The following is a 22,367-nucleotide window of genomic DNA, read 5'->3' on the forward strand; positions in this document are numbered from 1 at the left end:
CCATCCGTGTACTCACCGCCCCGCGGTGTGACTGTGCCATGTCCTCTTCCGCTGGCTTCTCACTTGACCCATCTGCAAACCCAGAGGGAAGTCAGATGAGCCTCTGCCTCCTCGGGCAGGCAGACCTCCACCTCCAGGCTCTGCCCACCTCCAGGGCCTATTGCTACCGTGTTTCCCCGAAAATAAGACATCCTCCAAAAATAAGACCTACTTACAGGTTTCCTTCTGACTGAAATATAAGGCATCCCCCCAAAAATAAGGCACCCCCTAGGCTAAACATGAGAGATCTGGTCCACTGATTCTAAAAGAAATGGAGTCACAAGAAATTCACCAGGAAATTCAGGAATTGGATTGTTATGATGATGTTCCAGAAGATGATGACATGATTGTCATTGAATAAATGAGTAAATTATTGATACTGCAGGATTCACAGTTTGTCTGGTTTGTGTTGACAACTACTGTACTACCGTACCATATACAGGTAATAAATTTCCTTTATTTTCATTTAACAATAAATGTGTACCATATTCTTCTTCATGGAAAAATAAAACATCCCCTGAAAATAAGACCTAGCGCATCTATGGGAGCAAAAATTAATATAAGACACTGTCTTATTTTCGGGGAAACAGGGTATTTCTGCAGCCCCAAACACCAGCAGGTCCCTCGGCCCCACCAGGGACTTGTTCCCCCTTCTTATCATAGCGTCTCCTCCCATCGAGTTGCTGCCCCAGTTTTCACGCACGGACCTCCTGGTCGCCATGAGGACTGAACTGCTTGGCTGGGCCAGAGCTCTGGTTCAGTGCCCATCATGGACCGCCCAGAATCCCATCCCTGCAGCTGCTTAGTCCCAGTCACTGGGCAGCCACTGGGCCAGTGGAAGTTCGTGGCTGTCCCTCTTCCCTCTACAGCCCCAGCCTTTCCCGAGGAGCAGAAGATGACTTAGAGCACGGGGCACACTTGATATCAAGCAGAGGCAGCTCCCCAAGGCATCCCTTACACTGTGTCTCCCTCCTTCCTGCTCCTGGGACGGCAATAAAAATGCACAGCAGCCTCTGCGCGGGCTCAGCCTTCTGGGAGCGCAGGGCTGAGTCCCCGCCCATGAGGATGGAATGGTGTGCTACATGCCGAGTGTCTCTGAGGTTCCCCCTGCTCTAACGGCCCATGGCAGGGGGGTGGGGTGGGCATTGCTATATCTAGGGGCGGACTCACTTTTGCAGGCCTGGCAGCAGGAGCTGGGCAGTGGGAGAGGTGCAGGGCAGCCTGGTTCCGGGCAGGTCATGAGGCCGCAGTAGATCTGGCCCTCCTGACAGACAGAGCAAGCAGGAGTTGGGAGATGAGCTGTGGTGAGGACTGGCCCCTGCCAGGGGAGCACATGGCCTTGAGGTCTCCCCTGAGGTGGGAGAGGGAGGGAGCGGCAGAGGGCAAGGTGTGGGCAAGGCCCAGCCAGTCCAGAGGAGGGGTCCTCTGTCCCCTCCCACTCCCTCTCGGGGCCCTGGAGTGGCATCCTCCTCCGCTGCTAAGGCGTTGTCACACCCCGTCTCCCCGTGGGCTCCCACAGCCATTCGGTGAGGGGGACCCTTCCTTCCGGCTTACAGGTGGGAGAGTGCAGGGCGCCTGGGCTGCTGAGTCAGAGACACAGCCGGACAGGATGGACTAGAGCCCAGTCTTTGGGCTTTTCCTACCGAAACCAATGTCCTTCCCCCTGGCCTGGGAAGGAGGACCCGGCACCAGGGAGAGACATTGGTGGGGGATGCCTGGGGCTCCCCTTGCTCTCACTGAAAACCCTACATCTGAAACGTTGGGACTCAGCCCCGAAAGGCAACACAGCCCGGGAAAGGGCCTTCTGGGAATCAGGAGGCCAGACGACCTCTGACGAGTCACTTCTCTTCTCTGGGCCTCAGTTTCCTCCTCTGTGAGATGGGGGCACACCCATCTGGGCTGTGAAGATCAAGTGAGGGGACAGTTGTGACAATCCTTTCTAAAATGTAAGGCCTTTTTTAAAATGGGAGGAAGTGATATCACCTCAAGTCCTTTCCTTAGTAACATCTTCTCCACCGAGTCTCAAAAGGATTCTGAGCCCTCAGACAAGGCCAGGCGTCAGACCCATATAAACAGGCATGAGAAGAGGGCAGGGGAGACCCACGTAGAAGGGAGAAGACCTCACACGCATGCGTTCCCCGCCCCACCATCATCATCTCTGTCTTTCCCCGTAGCCCCCTCCTACAGCAGGCCCTCGACCCTCCTCAGGAGGTGGCGCGATGCAGGAAAAGGGGCGTGGGTTTGGGAGTCACGTAGCCCCAGGTCTGATTTTCGGCTCTGCCCCTTGACAAGCTGGGTGATGCGAGGGAAGTTGCTTGACTGCTCTGAGCTTCCATGTCTCCATCTGAGATCCTTCTCCCAGGGCCTCTGGGAGCTTGTGTACAAACATGAGACATTCCTATGAATCTAGCAGGTGCCATGGAGTACTAACAAAATAACATCGTCCCTGCAAAAACGATCCCATCTCTGCACTGACTTACAAGTAGTCTCCCTCCTTTGTAAGTTGTCCGCCCGGCAGCACAGATACTTTGAGGGTCCGAGCCTTACTGAGGAGATGGAGAGGCTGGCCGAGAGAAGGGCCTCACTCACGGCCACACGGGAGCCCTGGAAGAGCTGGAGCTCCCACAGGGATGTCCAACGCTAGTCTAGGCCTCCCCCCTCGCACCTCTACTACATCCGGTGATTATTTTAAACAGGGAGGACACTGGGACCACCTGGTCAGACTTCGTATGCATGCAAAGGATCTGGGGCCCAGAGAAGTTTGGTGACCTGACAGTAAGGGAGTCTGGAGAGCAGGGGTTTCTCCTGACGAGGACCAGACAAGGAGCTGAGGGGCAGGCTGAAACCCCTGCAAACCCGTGGCAGGGCCACACCGAGAACCCCCAAAGGAGGAGGGTGATCAGGCCTTGTTTGGCTTCTGCTGTGGCACCCTGTAACCTGCAGAGTCAGCCTTGCCTGTCCCTAAGCTCAGCTCTGACGACAGCAGGGGGCGTTTAGGCAGCTTCCGATTAAAATCCACTCGCTGCAATCTGGCCCTGTCTCTGTGCCCCAGGACTGATAACTGGTTATTCACTCACTTATTCATTCATTCATTCATTCACTCATTCATTCAACCATCACTCAAGACATCCTCTGTATGCCAGGCCCTGGGCCAGGAGTAGCGGAAGATAAAGAAACGAATTGGGTATGTTCCCTCCCCTCCAGGAGTACAAAGTCTACTGGAGGGGAAAAAAAAAAAGAGCCAACGTCGGTCAAGGTGACCCGGGCTGCAACAGGCAGCTCAGGAGGGTGCAGACGCCCAGAGAGAGGGGACATGCTCCTGAGCCCATTCACCTCACTTTGTTTTGACCAGGGAGAACCACCTCCCGCCCGCCCGGCCCACACCACCATGCCTCTCAGGCCCAGACCGCGGGCCTGGGGCCCCGGTGACGGCAGGAGCCTCTTACGGTGCAGCTGCAGAGGACACACTGGTTGGGCAGGCGGGAAGGGAACAGCTCGTGGGCACTGAACATCTCTCCGTGCTGGTACGTGGTCCCGTTGTGCTGGCAGGACTTTGGGGGGGCCCGGAGCCCAGAGGGCGTGTGAGGTTCTGCGGGTGGGGAGGGGCAGGAGGAAGAAGAAAAATGAGGTTCCATGCAGATCTAAGAACTTTGCCAGGATGAACTGGGCCACTTTTCTGAAGATTTTGGATTTTAGGTTATTTTGGCATTTAAATTGAGTTCTGGCCTTCTTCTCCCAGACGCACTCCCCCTCACCCCCCCACATCAGCTAGCCAAGAAGAGGCCCTGCTGACACCTACATCTGACCTTGTCACTCCTGCCCATGGCTCCTCACCACGCCCTTTCGGCCCCCCAGTGTCTGAGCTGGTCCTGACTGGAGCCTGAGGCCAGGTCAGAAACCTCAGCTCCACTGAGCCCCACTCAGCGGGGCCCTGTGTCAGTTCCTGTAACACTCAGCAAGCGTCCATGGGCCACCTCCTAGTGCCAGCACCGCTCTGGGTGCTGGGGACACAGTAGTGAAATGAACAAGGTCCCTCGTGGGGTGACATCCTCGTGGTCAGCTGGGGTGATCTAAACTATCCCTGTGCCTGGGGTAAGCTCCTGTCATTCTCTGGTCACCAGAGCCTCCCTCCCCATCACCTACCAGTTAGCCAGTGTCCATCCTTTCAGGAAGAGGGGCAAGCCTCAGCCTCCCATCCTGAGAGAACCTCTCAGGCACTGTTACTAAACATCTCTGTGCCAGGCTCTGGGCTAGGCATTGGGAAAAGAGTGCTGACAAGACTCAGCCCCGCCCATCAGGAAACTCACAATCTGATTGGTAGAGAGACATTCCAGAAGCAGTGATGCTGCTGCATGGACGGGTAGCCACTAACTCGGGCAGGACATGCGGGTGGGGTAGACAGGGGATGATGGTCTGAGCTGAGTCATGAAGAACATGTACAGCCAGGCAGGCAAAGCGGCAGGGGAGAGAGATAGAGAGATAGAGATAGAGATAGAGATAGAGATAGAGATAGAGATAGAGAGAGAGAGAGAGAGAGAGAGAGAGAGAGAGAGAGAGAGAGAGAGGAGCGTGTGAGGAAGAAGGGACCTGGGCCAAGGCATAGTCAGCAAGGAGCGGTCAGGATTCCAGGAGTCAACCTCAGACAGAAGGAGGCATGCTGCCCCCTCACTAGGCAGGAGGAGGCTCAGAGCTCCTGCTCTCTGAGGGAATCCCGAGCCAAGAATCTCTGTGACCCAAGGCAGAGCCACAGTCAGATCCCACTACAGCCCCATCTGGAAAATGAACCTCTCTATCTCCACTCCACACAGGCCCCGAGCTCCCAGGAGAGCCCTGGCTTCAGAGCCTGGACTGGGCTGCAATGGGGAGCCTCCCGCAGCCCCTTCCTGATGCTTCTGAGGAGGGATTCTCCTCTCAGCATCTCCCCGCCCACACTCTTCTCAATCAGCCTCCCGCTGGCTGCCTCTCTTTGGCCACTTGCAAATGCCAGTTTCTTTGCTGGCTACCTCTTCTCTCTGTTACCTTTACTTCATAGAATCCCGATCTTAGAGGCTCTTACAATCTTAAACTAGTGGAATCATAGACATTTAGCATCAAGGTACAGAAAGTCCCTGAACCACAGTGCTGGGAAGAATCTCAGAATACACCTACTCCAACCCCTCTGGTCACTCCCAGGCCCAGAGCTGTGGTCACGGGGCTCCCTGCAGGGCCTCCAGCCCCAGATCACTCACCTCCACTTGGACAGGCAGGTCCACTCCCTTGGCTCTGGCAGCCGGAGACTGTAGCCCACATGTGCCCTCAACAGGCCATTCACGCCCCTGTTTCCCCCAGCTGCTCCCCACAGTCTCTCCCCGCTCCTGCTAAGCACAGCTGCTTAAGAATGAGCAGCTTGCTGCTGCCCCAGCCCTCACCGGGTATCCAGGGTGTTTCTTCCCCTGAGCACTCTGGTGGTGCCCCTCTCATTCCCGGGGCCTCCCTCTGCCGGAGGCTTGCATCGGAGGTGAAATAAGGATCACGGGGCACAAAGGATGAAGGAGGCTACTTACCCACACACCGGGGACAGCACTGCTGTGGCTCAGTCACAGGCTGGGGGCAGTGGACGGGCGGGCAGTGGAGACGGTAACAATTCACATGGGCATTCTGAAGGGGACACAGGGGTCAGTGTTGGTTCCAAAGAGCCACTGCCTCCCACCTGAACCCATCCTCTCCCCAAAACACTCATTTTAAGCCAGAGGTGGGATAAAAACAATAGACTCGTGTGTCCAGTCTCTCCCCTTCCCTTGCTCTCTTGTGTGGCTCGCCCATCCACGTTCCTCTCTGACCACGGAGGAAGGCACAGTGCACATGGGCTTGTGTCCCCTTCCTGGTGTTTGAGACACACAAGGGGAAGCCTTGAGTTATTTCTGCATTGATCTGACTGTGTTAATAGAACTCCAGGGCTTTGTTCTTTGACCTCTGAGCCTAAATGTCATGAAGGCCAAGAGAGGAACGTGACATATGAGGACAGATGGCAGGGATGGGAACAAGACTAGAAACCTGGTGTAGAGCAGGCCCAGGGCTTTGGGATCCACCCCCTCAATCTCTGGGAGGTCCGGTGACCTTGGCACCAGAGAAGAGAGAGTCCGAAGTTCTAATGCTTTTTTCAAGGATAGCAAATGAAAGAGAAAGGAGCAGAGAATAAGGACAGAGAGAGATGAGGAGCTGGAGAGAGAGAAGCCACCACACCTTTTGTCAGTTTCTCCATCCCTAGGCTTCCCACACTGTATTTCCCCTGTTGGGAGGGTCATTGTACTGTGTTGTAATGAACCATGTACAACTGTGTCATCTATTCACCACGAATTCCCAAGAACAAGGACCACGTCTCATTCCATTCATCTCTGAATTGTCAGCATAGGGCCTGGCTCCAGGCTAGTACCTGCTGGAGTTTGAATGAAGGAGTGAGGGAATGAATGGGAGCCAGTAACAGAGGAATTGATGGTCTCTCTTTTAGAGAAATGGAGCCAGCTTTGTTCAAATTTTGAAGTTGGCAAGTTTGTTTCCTGTCTCCTTGCACATCTGAGTGCCCGACGGCACTTGTCCCAGAGGTAGCTTCTTCCCCCACGGAAAACCCAGGCCCAGGCCTTAGTCCCTCTGGAGTCACTGCCCCCCAAGGAGTAATCTGGGCTGAGGCATCAGAGTCCACAGAATTGGTCTGAGCTCCATAGGGGGCCTTCAAGAAGCCTGGCACACAGGGGTGCCTAGCAAATGTCCAGCGGGTGCACTGAGCCCTCAGGTGAGAAGGTAGGACAGAGTACGAGGAACTGTGTGGCCTGAAGAGGTAGAATCTCTCGATTCTGTCCTTGAAGGATCCCAGGGATGGAGATGATCAGCAACATGCAGCAGGAAGTGAGAAGGAGAAAGGCCTGGGGTTGAAAGGGCAGGGGGCCTCGCAGCCAAAGGTGCCCCTCAGGGAAATAATAACTCCTGGGTGGGGGCTTTATGTTAAACAGAAATGCATTATCTCACCTCATCTTCTCAAGAACCCTAGAGGTGGATCCTATTGTCCACACTTTCAAAATGAGAAAAGAGCTTCTGAGAGGCGATGTTGCCTGAGATGCCACAGCAGGTAAACACACTTCCAGGGCCGTGCACTTTCCATGATGCTAAACTGTCTCTGTGAACAGGGCGGGGACTCGTGCATTCACTCAGTAGTCACTGCATGACTACTGTGAGCCAGGGACATAGCAGCGAATGAGACAGACAAGGTTTCTGTTCACATGGAGCTTTCATCCTTGCAGGGGAGAATGAAACAAACAAGTAGCCCTAGCCAGTTTGGCTCAGTAGATAGAGCATCGGCCTGCAGACTGAAGGATGCCAGGTCTGATTTTGGTCAAGGGCATGTATCTTGGTCGCAGGCACACACCCAGTAGGGGGTGTGCAGGAGGCAGCTGATCAATGATTCTCTCTCTTCGATGTTTCTAACTCTCTATCCCTCTCCCTTCTTCTCTGTAAAAAAATCAATAAAATATATATATTTTTAAAAACACACACAAAACAAACAAACAAGTACGAACAAGATCATTTCATGCCTGGCCAGTGTGGCTCAGTGGTTGAGCATCGACATATGAACCAACAGGTCACAGTTCGATTTCCAGTCAGGGCACATGCATGGGTTGCAGGCTCTATCCCTAGTTGGGGGCATGTAGGAGGCAGCCAGTCAATAATTCTCTCTCATCTTTGATGTTTCTACCTGTCTCTTCTTCTCTGAAGTCAATTATATATATATATATATTTAAAAGTTCATTTCCTATGTTAAATTGGTGATAATAATCACAGGGTAATGTGACAGAGTTACTAAGATTAGACTATTTTAGAAACAGAGGCCGAGAAGGCCTCATAAGGAGGGAACACTTACGTTATGAACTGTGAGAGCAGAAGGAACCATTCGTGAGAAGATCCAGGGGAAGAACATTCCAGGTGAAGGAACAAGTAGGAATGGGTTTGGGGTGTTGGTGTGGGTAGGAAATGAGTTTAGAGAAATAAGGTGAAATAAGATGAAAGTCAGATCACACAGGGACACAGCAGTGGGCAGGGGGAGGAGGGGGCGGATGGTTGAATTTTTCTTTAGGTGCACCCTAAAGCTATTGGAAGGTTTCAGGGACTTCGGAATGACATGGTCAGTTTCATTGTCAGCAGAGATGCTTCTAGATCCTAGGTGAGGTATGCGCTTAGAGAAGGGACAGGGATGCATAGCATCCAGGTGAGAGATGAAGATGCTTAGATTAGGGGGAGCAGGATGGTGAGAGAAGTGAAGGGATTCAGGGTATATGTCAGGGGCATCGGCTATAGCTCTTTGGGTTGAGAAAACCGGGCATGTAAACTCTGGGGAGGGAGAAATGAATGAGCTTCCGTGGATCACAAAACTTGGACTTTGTCAACTGGACCACATAATATGTCTGGAATTTTCTGTTTGGGTTTCCTTCCTGTTCTTTGGCTGTATTTCATCAAGTTCTTTTCGAAAAGCTGATTGGCCTCAGATGTGCTAAGGAACACCAGGGGGGGGGGCAGTCCTGGGGGGTTGTGGCCCTGTGGGCGGCAGAGTTCCACCTGGGCCAACATGGTAGAAGTAGGAGGGAGTCAGAGGGAAAGGCCGCAGGAGGAGGGAGACCCCAGTGATCAGAGAGAGGAGAGGGGTTGGCCCACAGACCACCTACTTGCCAGAGTCCACTCTGATTCCCTTCTCTGTTCTCACCCTGAGCTGGGGATTGTTTAACAAGGCTCTGACTGGCCTTCTGCACGCCTCTTGTGGCTTTTGAAGGAAAAGAGAGGGCCTAGGGTACCGGCTCCAGCTGGGAGCTAGGTAAACCCTCCCTCCAAGCACCAGCACCAGACAGAGATTGGTGAGGACAGCATGCCAATCAGGCTGGGCTCCAAGCAACTAAACTAAACCAAGGAATGTTTTAAGCCTTCTTACTCCTTCCCTCCTTCCCTACCCTTCCCACCTTTACCTGGCCTGAGGATTCTGGACCATGTGGAGGTCTCATTTATCCCACCCGGTTGATTGTACAAGGAAGGCCCTGTGAAGGCTGCTGGGTCAGGGATGGATGGCAGGAGAGAAGAGGTGAACGAAAAGACAGGGTCCTGCCTCAATCTGTTCAGCCTTCGGCAGGACACCAAAGTGGACAAAGGAGAGCGCCCGGGGAAAACCTGCTCTCAGGCTCCACCAAGGGGAGGGCAGTAACTGGCAGACACAGTACCTACAATCCTGGCCAACAGGGATCAGGATAAAGGGATAGAGAAATGGATGTGGGACCCAGAAGGAGAAAATGCTTGTAGGTGAGGGATCAAGTGAGGCTCTTGGTCCAGGTGGCATTTGGCCAAGCCTTGAAGAACAACCCTCTGGACCAGTGGGGTTGGGGGGAGGCATCCGAAGGCGGGTGGCAAGAGAGGGCTGGAGGAAACAGCATGAGGAAAGGAGGAGAGGGAGGCCTGGTCAGAAAGGCTCTTTTGTGATACACAGGACGCGGGGAGGCTGGCCCTGGCAGGGGTGGAAAGACAGCTGGGATGAGAGATGGGAGAGCCGCATCCCAGCCCAGCCTAGCTGCTAACACCTTGTGTGACATCTCTGAAAGGGTGAGCAGTGGTGGCAGGTATTGTGTACTCCCAAGCTCCTAGGTGTTGGAGACCGGGCGTAAGCTGACAGAGTCCTTGCACCTGAAGGAACTGATAAGATTCAGTCCCCTACCCACACAGTGTTGTTCCGAAGCTTGTTCGGATGGCGATTTCCAATTATCAGCAAAATGAGAGCAACTTTTCATAGCTTACCAAAAAAATCTATAACTAAGTACTGAAATGTATTAATACTATACCAAAAATTTGCCTTTCTATTCTGTCTCTCCCCTAGAGAGTAAGAGAAACAAAGTGTACATTCCTCCTGACAAACCTCCTATTCAAATGTTTATGTATAAAACACATGACACAATTCATAAAGATACTACGGTCTATCGGCGGCTTGCAGCCCTCCCGATCCCGCTTTCCTATCTTTTTCTTTCTTTTCTCAATTCCCACCTCTCTACCTCAACCCGATTCACCCGTCAAACTAGCCCTAACACCTAGGGAGCCTGCTTCCAGAGTGCTCCTGACCTCCAGAGTCCCTGACCTTGACGTCTCCCAGGGTCTCCCACACATACCTGACACGGGTGGCCCGGGGGCCGGAGGCACCTACCTCGGAACACGTGCAGCGAAGGCAGTACATCAGGCCCTGTGGCTCCAGGTAGGGGTGCCAGCTCTCGCCCGGGGAGTACTTCTTCCCGTGGAAAAGGCAGAACATGTCTGGGCCTGGCAAACCAACCAGCGCTTTGTCAGTCCCAGGAGGCTCCGACCAAAGACCCTGCCTCACCCCTCCTTCTTCTGGCTCCAGGAAGAATGTCATCTGCATCACTCAGGCAGCAGAGAATCCACTGGCCAAGCTCTCCCAGGCAGGCGGCCCGAGCACCTGAGCTTGAATCTCAGCTGGACTAAGCTCACTTGCTGTGTGACTTCAGGCACTCTGCTGTCCCTCTCTGTACGTGAACACTTCTCTCATGGGTGAGGTAAGGGATGAAGCAGGGAAAGTGCTTTAAAGATTCAAATTGTGGTATAAATGCTAGTGACGATTAGATGAATAATTTGAGGCCCGGAGAGGATAAATCACACTCCCAAGGTCAGGCAGCAAGCCAGTCACCAAGCAGGGGTGGCAGCCTCAGTCTAACTGGCTCCCTCTGCCCTCAGAATCACACTTCCTTCCTTTTCCTTTGTCTCACTTTGCTTATTTATTTACTATATCTCTATCCTCCCCTCCCTTGCCCTTTGCTGCTCTCTCTCTCTCTCACCTTCCTTTTGAATAAAGTCACTCAAAACAGTTTTCTTGATTTCATATAATACTTTGTCCCTGTATCTCAGCTAGCTGTGATGGATAATGCTTGAATTGGGAAAATAAAGTACTGCCTAGTGAAAGGTTAGAAAACTGACTTCACTATCCTTAAAAATAGACATCGGTACTATAGAATTGCCAACTGATGATTGTGTGCGTGATTGCACATCAATTACTTTTGTCATCTGCATATTCATTGTCAGTGCGGAGATGAATGCTTCTACAAATGTTTGCAATAGTTAGCTCTCCTGTGTGCTAGCTCTCCTGCAATCCTGTTTTCTTCAAATGTCCACCTCTCTCTCACTTCCTGAGGCCAACCATTGGGCTCTTTCTAGAACACACCAGCCCCCACCTCTTATCCTCTCACTGCCTAGCAGCAGGTCAGGGATCCCTGGTCAGACTGAAGCTCTTGGCCCCACCCCTCTGCCTCTCGCCCTATCCTTCCCACTCTTCTCCACTCAGGCACCTGCTGATTTTTACAACCCCAAGGAGATGCTGCCATTCCCATAGGCAAGCTCTCTGTTATCTGAAGAACAACCTGAGCTCTTTAAGGGAGGTACCAGGAGACTCAGTACCAGCGAAATGTCCACAGAGCTTTGTTGAATTAAATGAGATGGACATATAGAGAAAGGAACCAACGTTTCTGAGCTAACTTCTCTTTACATAAATTACTTACCTCATTAACATTCTGGTTTTGAAAATTAAATGGGTTAGTGCTTGTAAAGTGCTTACGTGGCTCGGTTTCTGACTTAGGATAACCACGGTAACAACAACCCTGCAGGACGGACATTATCATCTTGAATAGACGTGTAAAATTATGGAGTCACTGGGTATCGGAAGCAGTGCACTTGTAGGGGGCGCTCACACACAATGCACAATTCCCTCTCAGGGCAGGTCTGGGCTGGCGCTCGGCCCGGCTCAAGGGCCATTCCCACCCAGCCTTCAGAAAATGTCCTCTGTAAGAGGCTCAAATCGACCTCCCTCTGGCTCGCAGCACTGCTCTGGCTCTGCCTCTTGGCCTCTCAGAACAAGGGTTTGAGGCCATGGTCATGAGGCCTCAGAGTCTGTGTTTCGATGGCCATTGGGGACTGAGGAACACAGGGCTTAGTTCCTTCCTTACCCCTCTTCAGTCCCCCAAAGTAGAAGAGGGGGTCAGACAGCCGATCCAGTTCCCAGCAAGGCCCCGGGCTGGCCTGTATCAAATGAGGAGTGTTTATCTCTCAGCCTCCGCTGGCAGAGAGGGCGGGACACGGGCCCAGCCGGGGTCCTTGTGGGAGCCAGCCCAAGTCTCCAAGGATTGAATAATGTCTTTCTTCCCCAGTCCCCTCCTCCAGCAGGGAGGGGCAATTGCAACACGACCGCGGCCTTAGATCTCAGCCATGTGGCTGAAGAAACCTCGTCCCACCTTCTTTGGGGCAGCCCTGTAGCCCAGCTCCTGTGCCAGTTGGCACGCCCCTCCGCTCACCGCCCGCAGCACGGAGCACGAAGACAGAGAGAATGCCTCAGCCCATGGCCAGGCCAGGAGGCCCCACCCCCCACCAACAGACCTGGCCAAAGCTGAGAGTGTGGGGGGCCTGGCAGCCAATGCAGCCTCAGCCCCCACTCACCATGCCCGCCTGGGTTAGAGGCACAGGGAAGGGTGACAGTGCCTGGAGCTCCCTCTTCCTCTAAGGAGGTAGGTGCCCAAGGCCATGTCAAAACCAGGCAGGAGGGTTACTTCCCGCAGGGGGTGGTCTCTCCTCTGTCCCTACAGTCTTGGCACTGGCCCCGACCCTGGCACATGGCTGATGGAAGGGGCGACAGGTCCTCATGCTACCCGTTCACCGAGGGGGGGGCCATCGAGGAAGACTCTCCCCTTCTCTGAGTCTCAGTGTCCCAACTGAGACTGTGTGTGTGTGTGTGTGTGTGTGTGTGTGTGTGTGTTCAACCATTTTTGGCAGATAGTTCAGAAATCCAAGATTTCAAAATTCTAAGACTCCAAGGTTCTAGGTTTCTAAGACTCAAGATTTGAAAATCCCATGTTTCTAAGAGCCTGCATTTCATTGGAATGTGAAGCCTCTAGAATTGTACGGTTTTGTAGTCTAAGATTCTTTTTAAAAATATATATATTTTATTGATTTAAAAAAATATATATATTTTATTGATTTTTAACAGAGAGAAAGGGAGAGAGATAGAGAGCTAGAAATGTCGATGAGAGAGAAACATCGACCAGCTGCCTCTTGCACACCCCCTACCTGGATGTGCCCACAACCAAGGTACATGCCCTTGACCAGAATCGAACCAGGGACCTTTCAGTCCGCAGACTGACACTCTACCACTGAGCCAAACCGGCTTCGGCTATTTTATTGATTTTTTATAGAGAGGTCGGGAGAGGGATAGAGAGTTAGAAAATCGATGAGAGAAAAACATCAACCAGCTGCCTCCTGCACACTCCCTACTGGGGATGTGCCCGCAACCACTGTACATGCCCTTGACTGGAATCAAACCTGGGACCCTTTAGTCTGCAGACCGATGCTCTATCCACTGAGCCAAACCGGTTTCAGCTAATATTCTATCTTTTGAAGCTTCTATAAGCTAGCACGTGTTTATGATCCCACACACCCAGCCTCTCAGGGGCTCCGAGGGGAGGTGGGACCGGGTTCAGGGATCCAGCAGGCCGTATCCTGAGTGACGTGGGAGGAGGCAAAGTCTGTCTCTCACGTCCCCTCCCTCCTACTCCCTTTAGTCCTCTGTGGCCTCCCACGCCTGCCCTGACCTTGGGCCTGCCCTGCTGTCTCCCCACCCCTCCCCCACCTCTCCTCCCCACCCCCTGCGCCACATCTTTCTCCAAGTCAGAGGACCAAGAGGGCCTTTTGGAGGCCATGGCCCCTGGCTGTGGTGTCTGACCGGGAAAAGACTACTGGAGGGTGAAGTTTTTGTTTGAAAAGAGGTACTGGCCCTGTTTTAGGCTTCATGGAGACACAGAAGAAGTAAAGTTAAAGAGGTCTCATCCTTCTCAAAACCCCTCACTCAGTGGACTCTGGCTTTGGAGTCAGATCGGCCAGTGTTCAGACTGGATTTGGCCTTCTTTTGCAGCCTGAGTTTAGACACGTTACTTAGCCATTCCAGGCCTCAGTTTCCACATCCATTAAGTGGGATTAGTAATCATCTCTACTTCTTAGGTTCATTGTAGAATTAAATCAGATAATACATGTAATATGCCTAGTGCCTGATAACATAGTAGATGCTCAATTAAATAGTTGGTGGACATTTGCTCCCCAAAATTTCTGACCGTCTGTTTCTTACAGTATTTCTTTTATTCCCAGAATTCTATGAGTAGCCCCGGGCAATCTATTAGGGCTTGAACATCATGGATCCTGCCACCGAAGTCAAATCTCCTTTTCAACCTCACCAACCTCGTTTCTGGGGGCTGCTGGTATTCTCCTAGCCCGACTCACAAGCCAGACTCTCTCGACCCCACCTGATGTCTACACAGACCTTGGGCCTTGGGATGGGATGCAAGATGAAGAAAGTGGGCCAGAGAAGTTAGAGGAGCGAGCGGGACGGCAGGAATGAGAGACCAGAGACCAGGCTGGAGAGAGAGGCAGGGACTCAGAAGGGCCTTGACAGCCTGGGGGCAAAGGAGAGACACAGAAAAGCTTTACACCAGGGCATGCCAGCGACCAGGCGTGTTAGAAACAGCACTGTGGCCGTAGGAGAGTGGATTGGAGGACAAGACGCGAGGCAGAGAGGCCAGGAGGAAGCTGCTGCCGTCGCCTGTTTGGAGATAGCGTGGACCTGGACCAAGAAAGAAGCAGTGCCCACAGGCAAGCGTGCAGATCTGAGGACCACTTCCCGGTACAGTGGGCAGGCTTTGGGACAGACTGGATGCGGGTGGAGAGGGGGAAGGAGCCCTCAGGATGGGACTGAGCCTTCGGGACTGAGCCAATAGGGGACCTGGGAACCTGGCACCATAAGCAGCGCGTGCTACTATCATTAGTAATAGCAACACTACTTCCTGCTATTCACTGAATGAGCTTTTTATGTAGCAAGTTTTAGACATGTCCACGGGCCTGGTACGTGGCAGTAAGACACGGTGCCCGCCCTCAAGGACTGTGTGCAGTTTGGCCAACGCTACGATAGTGGGCGCATCGGCTCTTCAGGGAAGGCTTTCCTGAGAAGAGGCCTGAGCCGAGTCTCGAGCAGCTAAGAAGGTGCAAGGGGGCAGCAGTAGCTTTGTGCAAAGGCACAGGGGTGGGGTGACCATGGCCCCTGCAGGCCACTGTAGGCAACTGGGGTGCCCTGGGTGGCAGTTCCCCCTCCCGTAGGAAGCATCCACTTGGATAAGCCACAGCCAAGGCTCTTTCTCTAGCCGGACACGGACGTACAGTGACTGGACTCAGTTGACCTAGTCTGCATTCAGGGCAGCAGTGTTTACTGGACAGCATCCAAATGCTATCAGGCTGCCCAGACTGTCAGAACCTGGCTCCCTCTTGCTTTTCCTGAAAAACACTCTGTGACAGCCCCGCCAACACTTTCAACCTCATCTCCTCTTGCTGGATTTCTCATTCTTCCACCCTCGCCCCCTCCCCCAGGCTCCTTCACACTTCTGTGTCTTCTCACCTGTGATTTCCCCCCCCCCCCCCCCCAATGTCTGTCCAACTCCTTCTCATTCTCAAAAGCCTGTATAGGTGCCATCCTTTCTGTAAAGCTGCCCCAGCCTCCCAGGCCCCTGGCCAATCCTTCCTCGGGACTCCACAGAACTGAGTTCAGCCCTCTGTCACTACTCTCATCACACTGGGTTAGAAGTATTTGTTAAACGGGTTCTTCTTCCTAACTCCACCATGAGCTTCTCGAGAGCAATAAGCAGATCTTGCCCGGCTGGCGTGGCTCAGTGGTTGCACGTCGACCTATGAACCGGGAGGTCGTGGCTCAATCCCTTGTCAGGGCATATGCCCAGATTTCGGGCTCCACCCCTAGTAGGGGGTATGCAGGAGACAGCTGATCAATGATTCTCTCTCACAGATATCCTTATCTCTCTCTCTCTTTCTCCCTTCCTCTCTGAAATCAACAAAAATGTATTTTTTTTTTCCTTAAAAAAAGAAGCAGATCTCAATGACTATTTCTGGCGCTCCATGCAGAGCCTACCCAGAGGAGATGCCTTGGAAGTGAACGCGTGAAGAAAGATGAAGTCAATGGAGGGAGTGGTTCTAGAAGAAGAGGTGATTGGTGGCCAATATTCCTTAAAACACTTTCTTTAACAGAAAGAGAGCTTCATTATGTGATAGGAGAGCCAAATCTCTCTCGCAGCACTTTGGCTTTGCCACCTAACAGAAATTAGCCTTTGACCTCCCTCTTCCAGGTCTCACCATCTGAACTACCAAACCACCTACCAAACCAAGCACCAGGTACAAAAAGGTCAAGAGCCTGGGCAGCTAGGGGATGAGTGAGTCCAGGATATTCACATGTGAGTCAACATTTCCAAACCTCGAAACGCTCGTGCTAAGAGAAAGGGCTCGTAGTGGGCAGTGTGGTTGGGAATTCTTCCACTAGGAAGCAGAAGGGACAACCAGAAAGATGCTTCCGAGCTACAAGGGAGGCTGGAGGGGATCAGGAAGGGCTGGGGTGTGAAGAGTGGCTGGCCTGGCCCCAGCCTGCAAGAACTCAGGAGTCCTGCACGAACCAGGCTCCACAGGAGCGCGAGAACGTTTACATCTTATCCCTCGCGCCCCCACGGCCGTACTCCGTGTATTTATGGTCCCCTTTCTGCCCTAACAGATTGCTCCCCTCTAAGACAAAAGCTATGTGGGAGGCCTCCCAAGGGAACCGGAAGTGAGAACCTCCGTTCCTCCTCCGAGGAGCTCTCGGGAAGGGGCCCTCGCTTCTCCGAACCTGACTCCTCTCATCTGGTCCATGACAGCTGTTCAGAAGCATAGACTAACCTCAGTGCAGAGGATCGTCACATCGGGAGAGGGTCATGGGCAGAGATGACACTGTTCCATTCTAGAACATATCTCACTTAAATTCACAGAGTCTTAAAACGATGTGGGGACTGAGAGATGGGGTCCAGTCCTCTAACAGATGTGGAAGCTAAGTCCCAGAGAGGAATCAGGGCTTGCCCAAGACCATGGATGTTTGCCAGCACAAACTCCAAAGCCAGTCTTCAGATATCTGAGGGAGGTGCTTATAAAAATATCCATCCCCTGAGAAACAGGACCAGAAAAAAATGGCTTTAAATTGCAAACAAAGGAACTCAGGGGAGACATAGGAAGATCCCGACTAGAAGAATGAGTAACGGAAGAAAACTGTGGGACAGCCTTCTCCGGATGGGGTCCTGCCCAGAGGCAGGGATGTCTGAACGGATCTCCTCACCCTCCAGGGGCACCCTACGCACGACCATCCTCTTATTTGGGAGTCCGAAAGATTCAAGGTCCCTCTCCCAGAGCCAGGCGCCATGGCCAGTGGCTGGGGAACTTGAGAGGCCAGTCCTACAACAGGTGCAACAGCTGGAGCCACTGCGCAGCTGTTGCTGGACTCTGGCTCAGAGCTAAGCAAGGGAGTGAGTGAGGCAGAGCCCTCTACTGGTGGGAGAGAAGAGGTGCAGAACTGCCCAGACAAACCTACAGAGGGCCCGCCTGGAGCCAGAGGCCAGGCCTTCACTCAGGCACGCACCCCTTCCCCGCCCTGTACATCTGGACAGGTGGATGGAGATGTGATTAAGCTGAGCAGAAAAGCTGGTGGGTCTCCCTCTATACCCACTGCCCCATCCTTTCTAGGAACTCTCTGAGGGTATCTACTCTACTCCTCCCTGGCAGGGCAGGAGGACCCCCTCCACCTCCCCATCCTCACCAAAACTCCCTTTTCTAAAGGTCTGAGAACACTCAGAATCAAGGCAATTGCATCTTTGGATCTTAACGCCTAAGGGTCGCAGGATGTTAAAGCCAGAGTGGTCCTCAGTGATGATCGATGTGGGTCCAACCATCTAGCTTTCTAATTGGGGAAGCTGAGGGGGCAGAGAAAGGGAGCTTGCTCTGTGTCACAGTTAGACTTGGTGGCAGAACCAGCGCTGGAGCCCTGGCCTTCTGACTCCATAGGAGCCCCCTTGCCACCCTGTCTCTGCTTCTGGGGTTTGGGATGATTCTGTCACCTGGGAACAGAAACTTCAAGTCCCTTCCATAGCACAATAACCCATGGAAGAAAGAACAGAGAGATGAATGTGTCTACTTCTTAACTGACTCCTAAAAGCAGAATCAAATTGAGAGAGAGGAGAAGCTTGCTGAACCCCTTAGGGCACATGTGTCAAACACAAGGCCCGCGGGCCAAATCCGTCCCGCCAGGCCTTGCAATGTGGCCCGCACCGCGCTGTCATCACTGCACTCCGCTGCGTTTCCATCACAGTGACAGTTTATGACTGTTCAGTAAACCATTCGGCCCGCGATTTAGGCTGGATTTTAGATTTTGGCCCCTTCTGTGATTGAGTTCGACACCCCTACCTTAGGGGGAGGGCCAATTTAGTAAGGAAAGGGCACAAAAGAGAGGAGCTGATGCGGGGAGGGGATGAGAGCATGGGAGAGGGAGTCAGGATACCAGGCAGGTTCTCCTTCCTTACAGGGATGAGTGCCCAACGTGACGCCTATGCGTGCAGGCGACTCCACCCGGGGCTGCAACCAGCACTGCTCAGTGACCAAGTCAGGGGTACGGAATCGGGGTTGAGTCTGTGGCCACGGTTTGAGACCCAGTCTGGGTTGGGTAAAGGACTCAATCTATGGCTGGGAAATAGAGCTCAGGATAGAATAACCTTTGTGTGAGTAGCTGCCACGGGCGCTCACTGGCCCCTGGCCTTCGCAGGGCTGGGCCACGCCACAAGTCCACAGACGGGAGGATTTCCATCTGTTGGCACCACGTCCGAAGGCACCTGAGAGGTCCCCATGGGGTTTCTTACCCACAACAGGCCTGCGATCTGACTTAAACCAAGACAAGGGCCTTCGTAAGAGACTTCAGAGCCGCTGACCAGTGACTTCAGGGTTGTTTCCGGATTTACACATTGTCCCCAGTAGACAAAATGAGGCTCAGAGGGGTGAAGTGATTTGTCCCGATCCATACAACCAGTAAGGGACAGGCCCAACACAACCAGCCGGGCTCTGTTCTTCCCTTTAATCAATTCTCTGTGTGGCTGTGGGCAAGTCACTAACCCATGTTGGGGCTTAGTGTCACTGTAAGGATGGGAAAACTGAGGGGTGGAAGCAGATGATTTTCAAAGGCTGTTCCACCTCTGACATCCGGGAATCGGAACACCTCGCCTAACTCAGTAAATCTGCTCTGTTATTTCTTGGGGGGGGGGGGGGGCTGGGGGGGGGGCAGCTAAGCTCCAGGCTGCAGCAGAGACTGACCGCTGGCAGGTCCCGGTGAGAGGTCCGGACCTGAAGCCAGTGGAAGCACGGGGGAAGGGGGTCAGGTGGGCCAGGTGGCCAGGGAGGTTTGCTAAAAGAGGGATGGATGCCTCCGCAAGGCGAAGGGCTGACAAGACATGGAAGGCCATGGGGAGTGCTGTGGGTTGGACATGAGCAACCCTGCAGGGTGACCTGATGCTGGGGCATCTTTCCAAGGTACAGTAAGGGCGACAATATCTGCAAAACCACCCCGGGGGCTACGGAGGATGTGCCAAGTGGGCGAGGCAGGCAGGGCGGGCATCCTGTGCTAAATCCCTCTGAAGGAACAACAGGGAAGTGTTAGGAGGAAACCTCCGGGGCCCAAGAAGGGGGAGGAGGCACGGACTGAGTGTGGGGCATTGTCCTGAGCCCTTTGGCACAGGCACCTTCTTTCATCCTCCCCAGAACCCGCTGGGTTCCAGGTGAGCATGTGCCTTGGGCAGATGAAGAGAGGGAGTCTCAGAGAAGTTGTGATTTATGAAAAGACACACCACTGCTAAGGGGCAGAGCCGGGACTTGAACCCAACACTGAGCTCTTTCTGTGGCTTGTTCCTGTGGACGACTAGGAAGCTCATGCCGCTGGGGGCTCGGGGACAGCCGGACTTGCCTTCGGGAGCAGAGACAAGAATGAAACACCATTCGGCCCCACGGGCTCCAAAAGTCACGTGGGAAAGACGGGCAAGATGGGGAGCTGGGCCGCGGGGAGGAAAGGGCGCGAGGTGGGGTACTGGGTCTCCATCCTGGCTCTGCCCTGTCTAAGCTGGAGTAAGTCACTGCCCTCCCGGGCCTCAGCTCCATCCCTGGGTACTGCAGGATTTGAACTAAGTTCCTTCTTTCTCATTAAGAGAATCTTTGGCTCTGTTTTATATCTTCATGGCATTCCGAGAGATTGGCAAGGGATGGGGTGAGAGGTCCACCAGCCTTTTCGGGGACAGTGAGGAAACTGAGGCTCAGAGATCATATAGACTGTGTCCAAGTAGAAAAGCATGAATCGGAGGACTGATATACTGAAAGAACCTACCATATGCCAATGAGTTGCTTTACACGTTTTTGTTTTTCGAACTTAATCCTCTCATCAGCTCTGGGTTTGTTTTTATTTTATTTTTTTTCACTCCCATTGTATAGGTTAAGAAACTGAGGTTCAGGGAGATGCCCTCCCTGCCTGCCTCCCACCAGCTGGTATTCAGCGTGTCTGGGATAGTGAAGATTGGCTTCTCTCGCTGTGCCTGCTGCCTCCCAGGCTCTCACAAGTCCAAAGCAGCTCCTTCCAGGCCCCGGGGGCAGGGGAAGGCACAGGGTTTGGAATTGTGGAGCTCTGGCTTCGGATGGCTTGCTAGCTCTGCACACTGGAGCGAGTTTCCCCTCTCAGCCTAAGTTTTCTCATCTGTAAAATGCAAATGAGACCCACCTCCTGGGAGTGTTGTGAGAATGAAGAGCGAGAGCAGAAGGGGAAGGTTATCCTAGTTAGCTCTTCTCTCTTCCCACCAGCTCTCTATTTCATTAAAAAAAATATATTATTTGTATTGATTTCAGAGAGGAAGGAAGAGGGAGAAACATAGAAACATCCGTGATGAGGAAGACTCATTGATTGGCTGCTTCCTGCACGCCCCCTACTGGGGATGGAGTCTGAAATCCCGGGGAATCTAACCTGGGACCCTTCAGTCCGCAGGCTGATGCTCTACCCACTGGGCCAAACCGGCTAGGGCCCACCAGCTCTCCTTAACTCGCAGAAGCCTTTTCCTCTTCATCACATCAAACACAGGGGACTACGCTAGGAACAAGTGTCCCCCGCCTCCATCCTCCAAACACAATGGCCAGCCCTCTCTCAGGCTGCTCCCAGCCCTCCATTCTCAGATCCAGGCAGCAGCCCCCGCGGCTCTGCCTTTTGCCAAGTCCCCTCTTTCCCTCCCACCCCCCCCCCCCACCCCCACCCCCAGTCTCCCAGGCATCAGCCCATACCTGTCCGAGGAGGAGCGCCACCCCTCCGGCACAGGTGCTGCCCGGGTGCCAGGCACAACCCTTTGGGGTCCCCCCAGTCCTGGCACTTTCTCCCCGCACATCCCGGGGGGCTCGCACCCCTCCTCTGCCCACCGGGTGCCTTCACCCACCCGCTACTTACGGGCTCGAGCGTGGGAGTCCAGGGGGAGCCAGAGCAGCGCGAGTCCCAGCAAGGAGGAGAGGACCCTTCCCTCGGGAACCATCCTTCCTTCCCCCGGGGCCGGGCCGCCAGGTGCGGGGCCGGCGCGGGCGGCGGAGGCGGTGAGAGGAGAGGGACCCCGGGGCACCGGGGCACAGGGGCACCGGGGCACAAAGCGACCGCAGACCCGGCGGGGCTGCCGCTACAGCGGAGAGGCAGACAGGGGTCCCAAAGGGATGCCCAAGGTGGGAATAGGAGGGGGGCGGAGAGAGGAGAGGGGACCCCGGGGCACAAAGCGACCCGCAGACTCGGCGGGAGAGGCAGACAGGGGCGAGGAGGAGACGGCGGGGACCCGGGGGGATGCCCAAGGTGGGAATAGGAGGGAGGCGGAGAGAGGACAGGAGGGCTGGAGGCGGGAGACGGGGAGACGGGGCAGGGATGCCGGAGGGGAAGCACAGCCCCGGCGGCGGGGAAGGTGAGGCGGAGACGCGGAGGAGAAAGCCGGGAGCGGACCGGGGTCCGCAGGGCGCGGGGCGCGGGGCGAGGCGCGCGGGGCCGGAGGGCTGCCCGGGGCGCGGCGGGGGCGAGGCGGCCGGCGCCCCCCGCTCCGGGGGCTCGGGGTCGGGCGGCGGGGCGGCGGGGCGGCGGGGGCTGGAGGTCGGGCGGCGGGGAGCCGGGGGCCGGCGGGGCGGCGGGGCCGGCGGCGGAGACGGCGGGCGCGGCGGGCGCGGGGCAGGCTGCGCGGGGCCGGCGGTGCTCGCCAGGGGCGCCAGGCGCCGCGCTCGGGCGCATTTGTACTTTGCCGCGGGAAGCAGCAGCCCGGCCTGGCGCTGGCCTGGCGCTGGCGCCTCCTCCGGGGCACCGCGGGCTCGGTGGATTGGCCGCCCGAGGAACA

General features: G+C 54.3%; 1 protein-coding gene across 2 annotated transcripts in view; it reads right to left on the reverse strand.

Annotated features, from left to right (window-relative positions):
* CHRDL2 (chordin like 2) overlaps window positions 1-22,063 on the reverse strand; it is a 32,539-nt gene extending 10,476 nt beyond the window's left edge. For both annotated transcript variants that reach the window (XM_036428265.2, XM_036428264.2), the window contains exons 1-6: window positions 21,455-22,063; window positions 10,241-10,353; window positions 5,583-5,676; window positions 3,486-3,628; window positions 1,210-1,303; window positions 17-72 (exon numbers count right to left, since the gene is read on the reverse strand). In XM_036428265.2, coding sequence (XP_036284158.1) covers window positions 17-72; window positions 1,210-1,303; window positions 3,486-3,628; window positions 5,583-5,676; window positions 10,241-10,353; window positions 21,455-21,536 — 582 coding nt within the window. In that variant the 5' untranslated portion in view covers window positions 21,537-22,063. The remainder of the gene's footprint in view (window positions 1-16; window positions 73-1,209; window positions 1,304-3,485; window positions 3,629-5,582; window positions 5,677-10,240; window positions 10,354-21,454) is intronic.
* Window positions 22,064-22,367: the final 304 nt, after the last annotated feature.

This window comes from Pipistrellus kuhlii, unplaced genomic scaffold (assembly GCF_014108245.1).
Source record: "Pipistrellus kuhlii isolate mPipKuh1 unplaced genomic scaffold, mPipKuh1.p scaffold_m20_p_9, whole genome shotgun sequence".
Lineage (NCBI taxonomy): Eukaryota > Metazoa > Chordata > Mammalia > Chiroptera > Vespertilionidae > Pipistrellus > Pipistrellus kuhlii.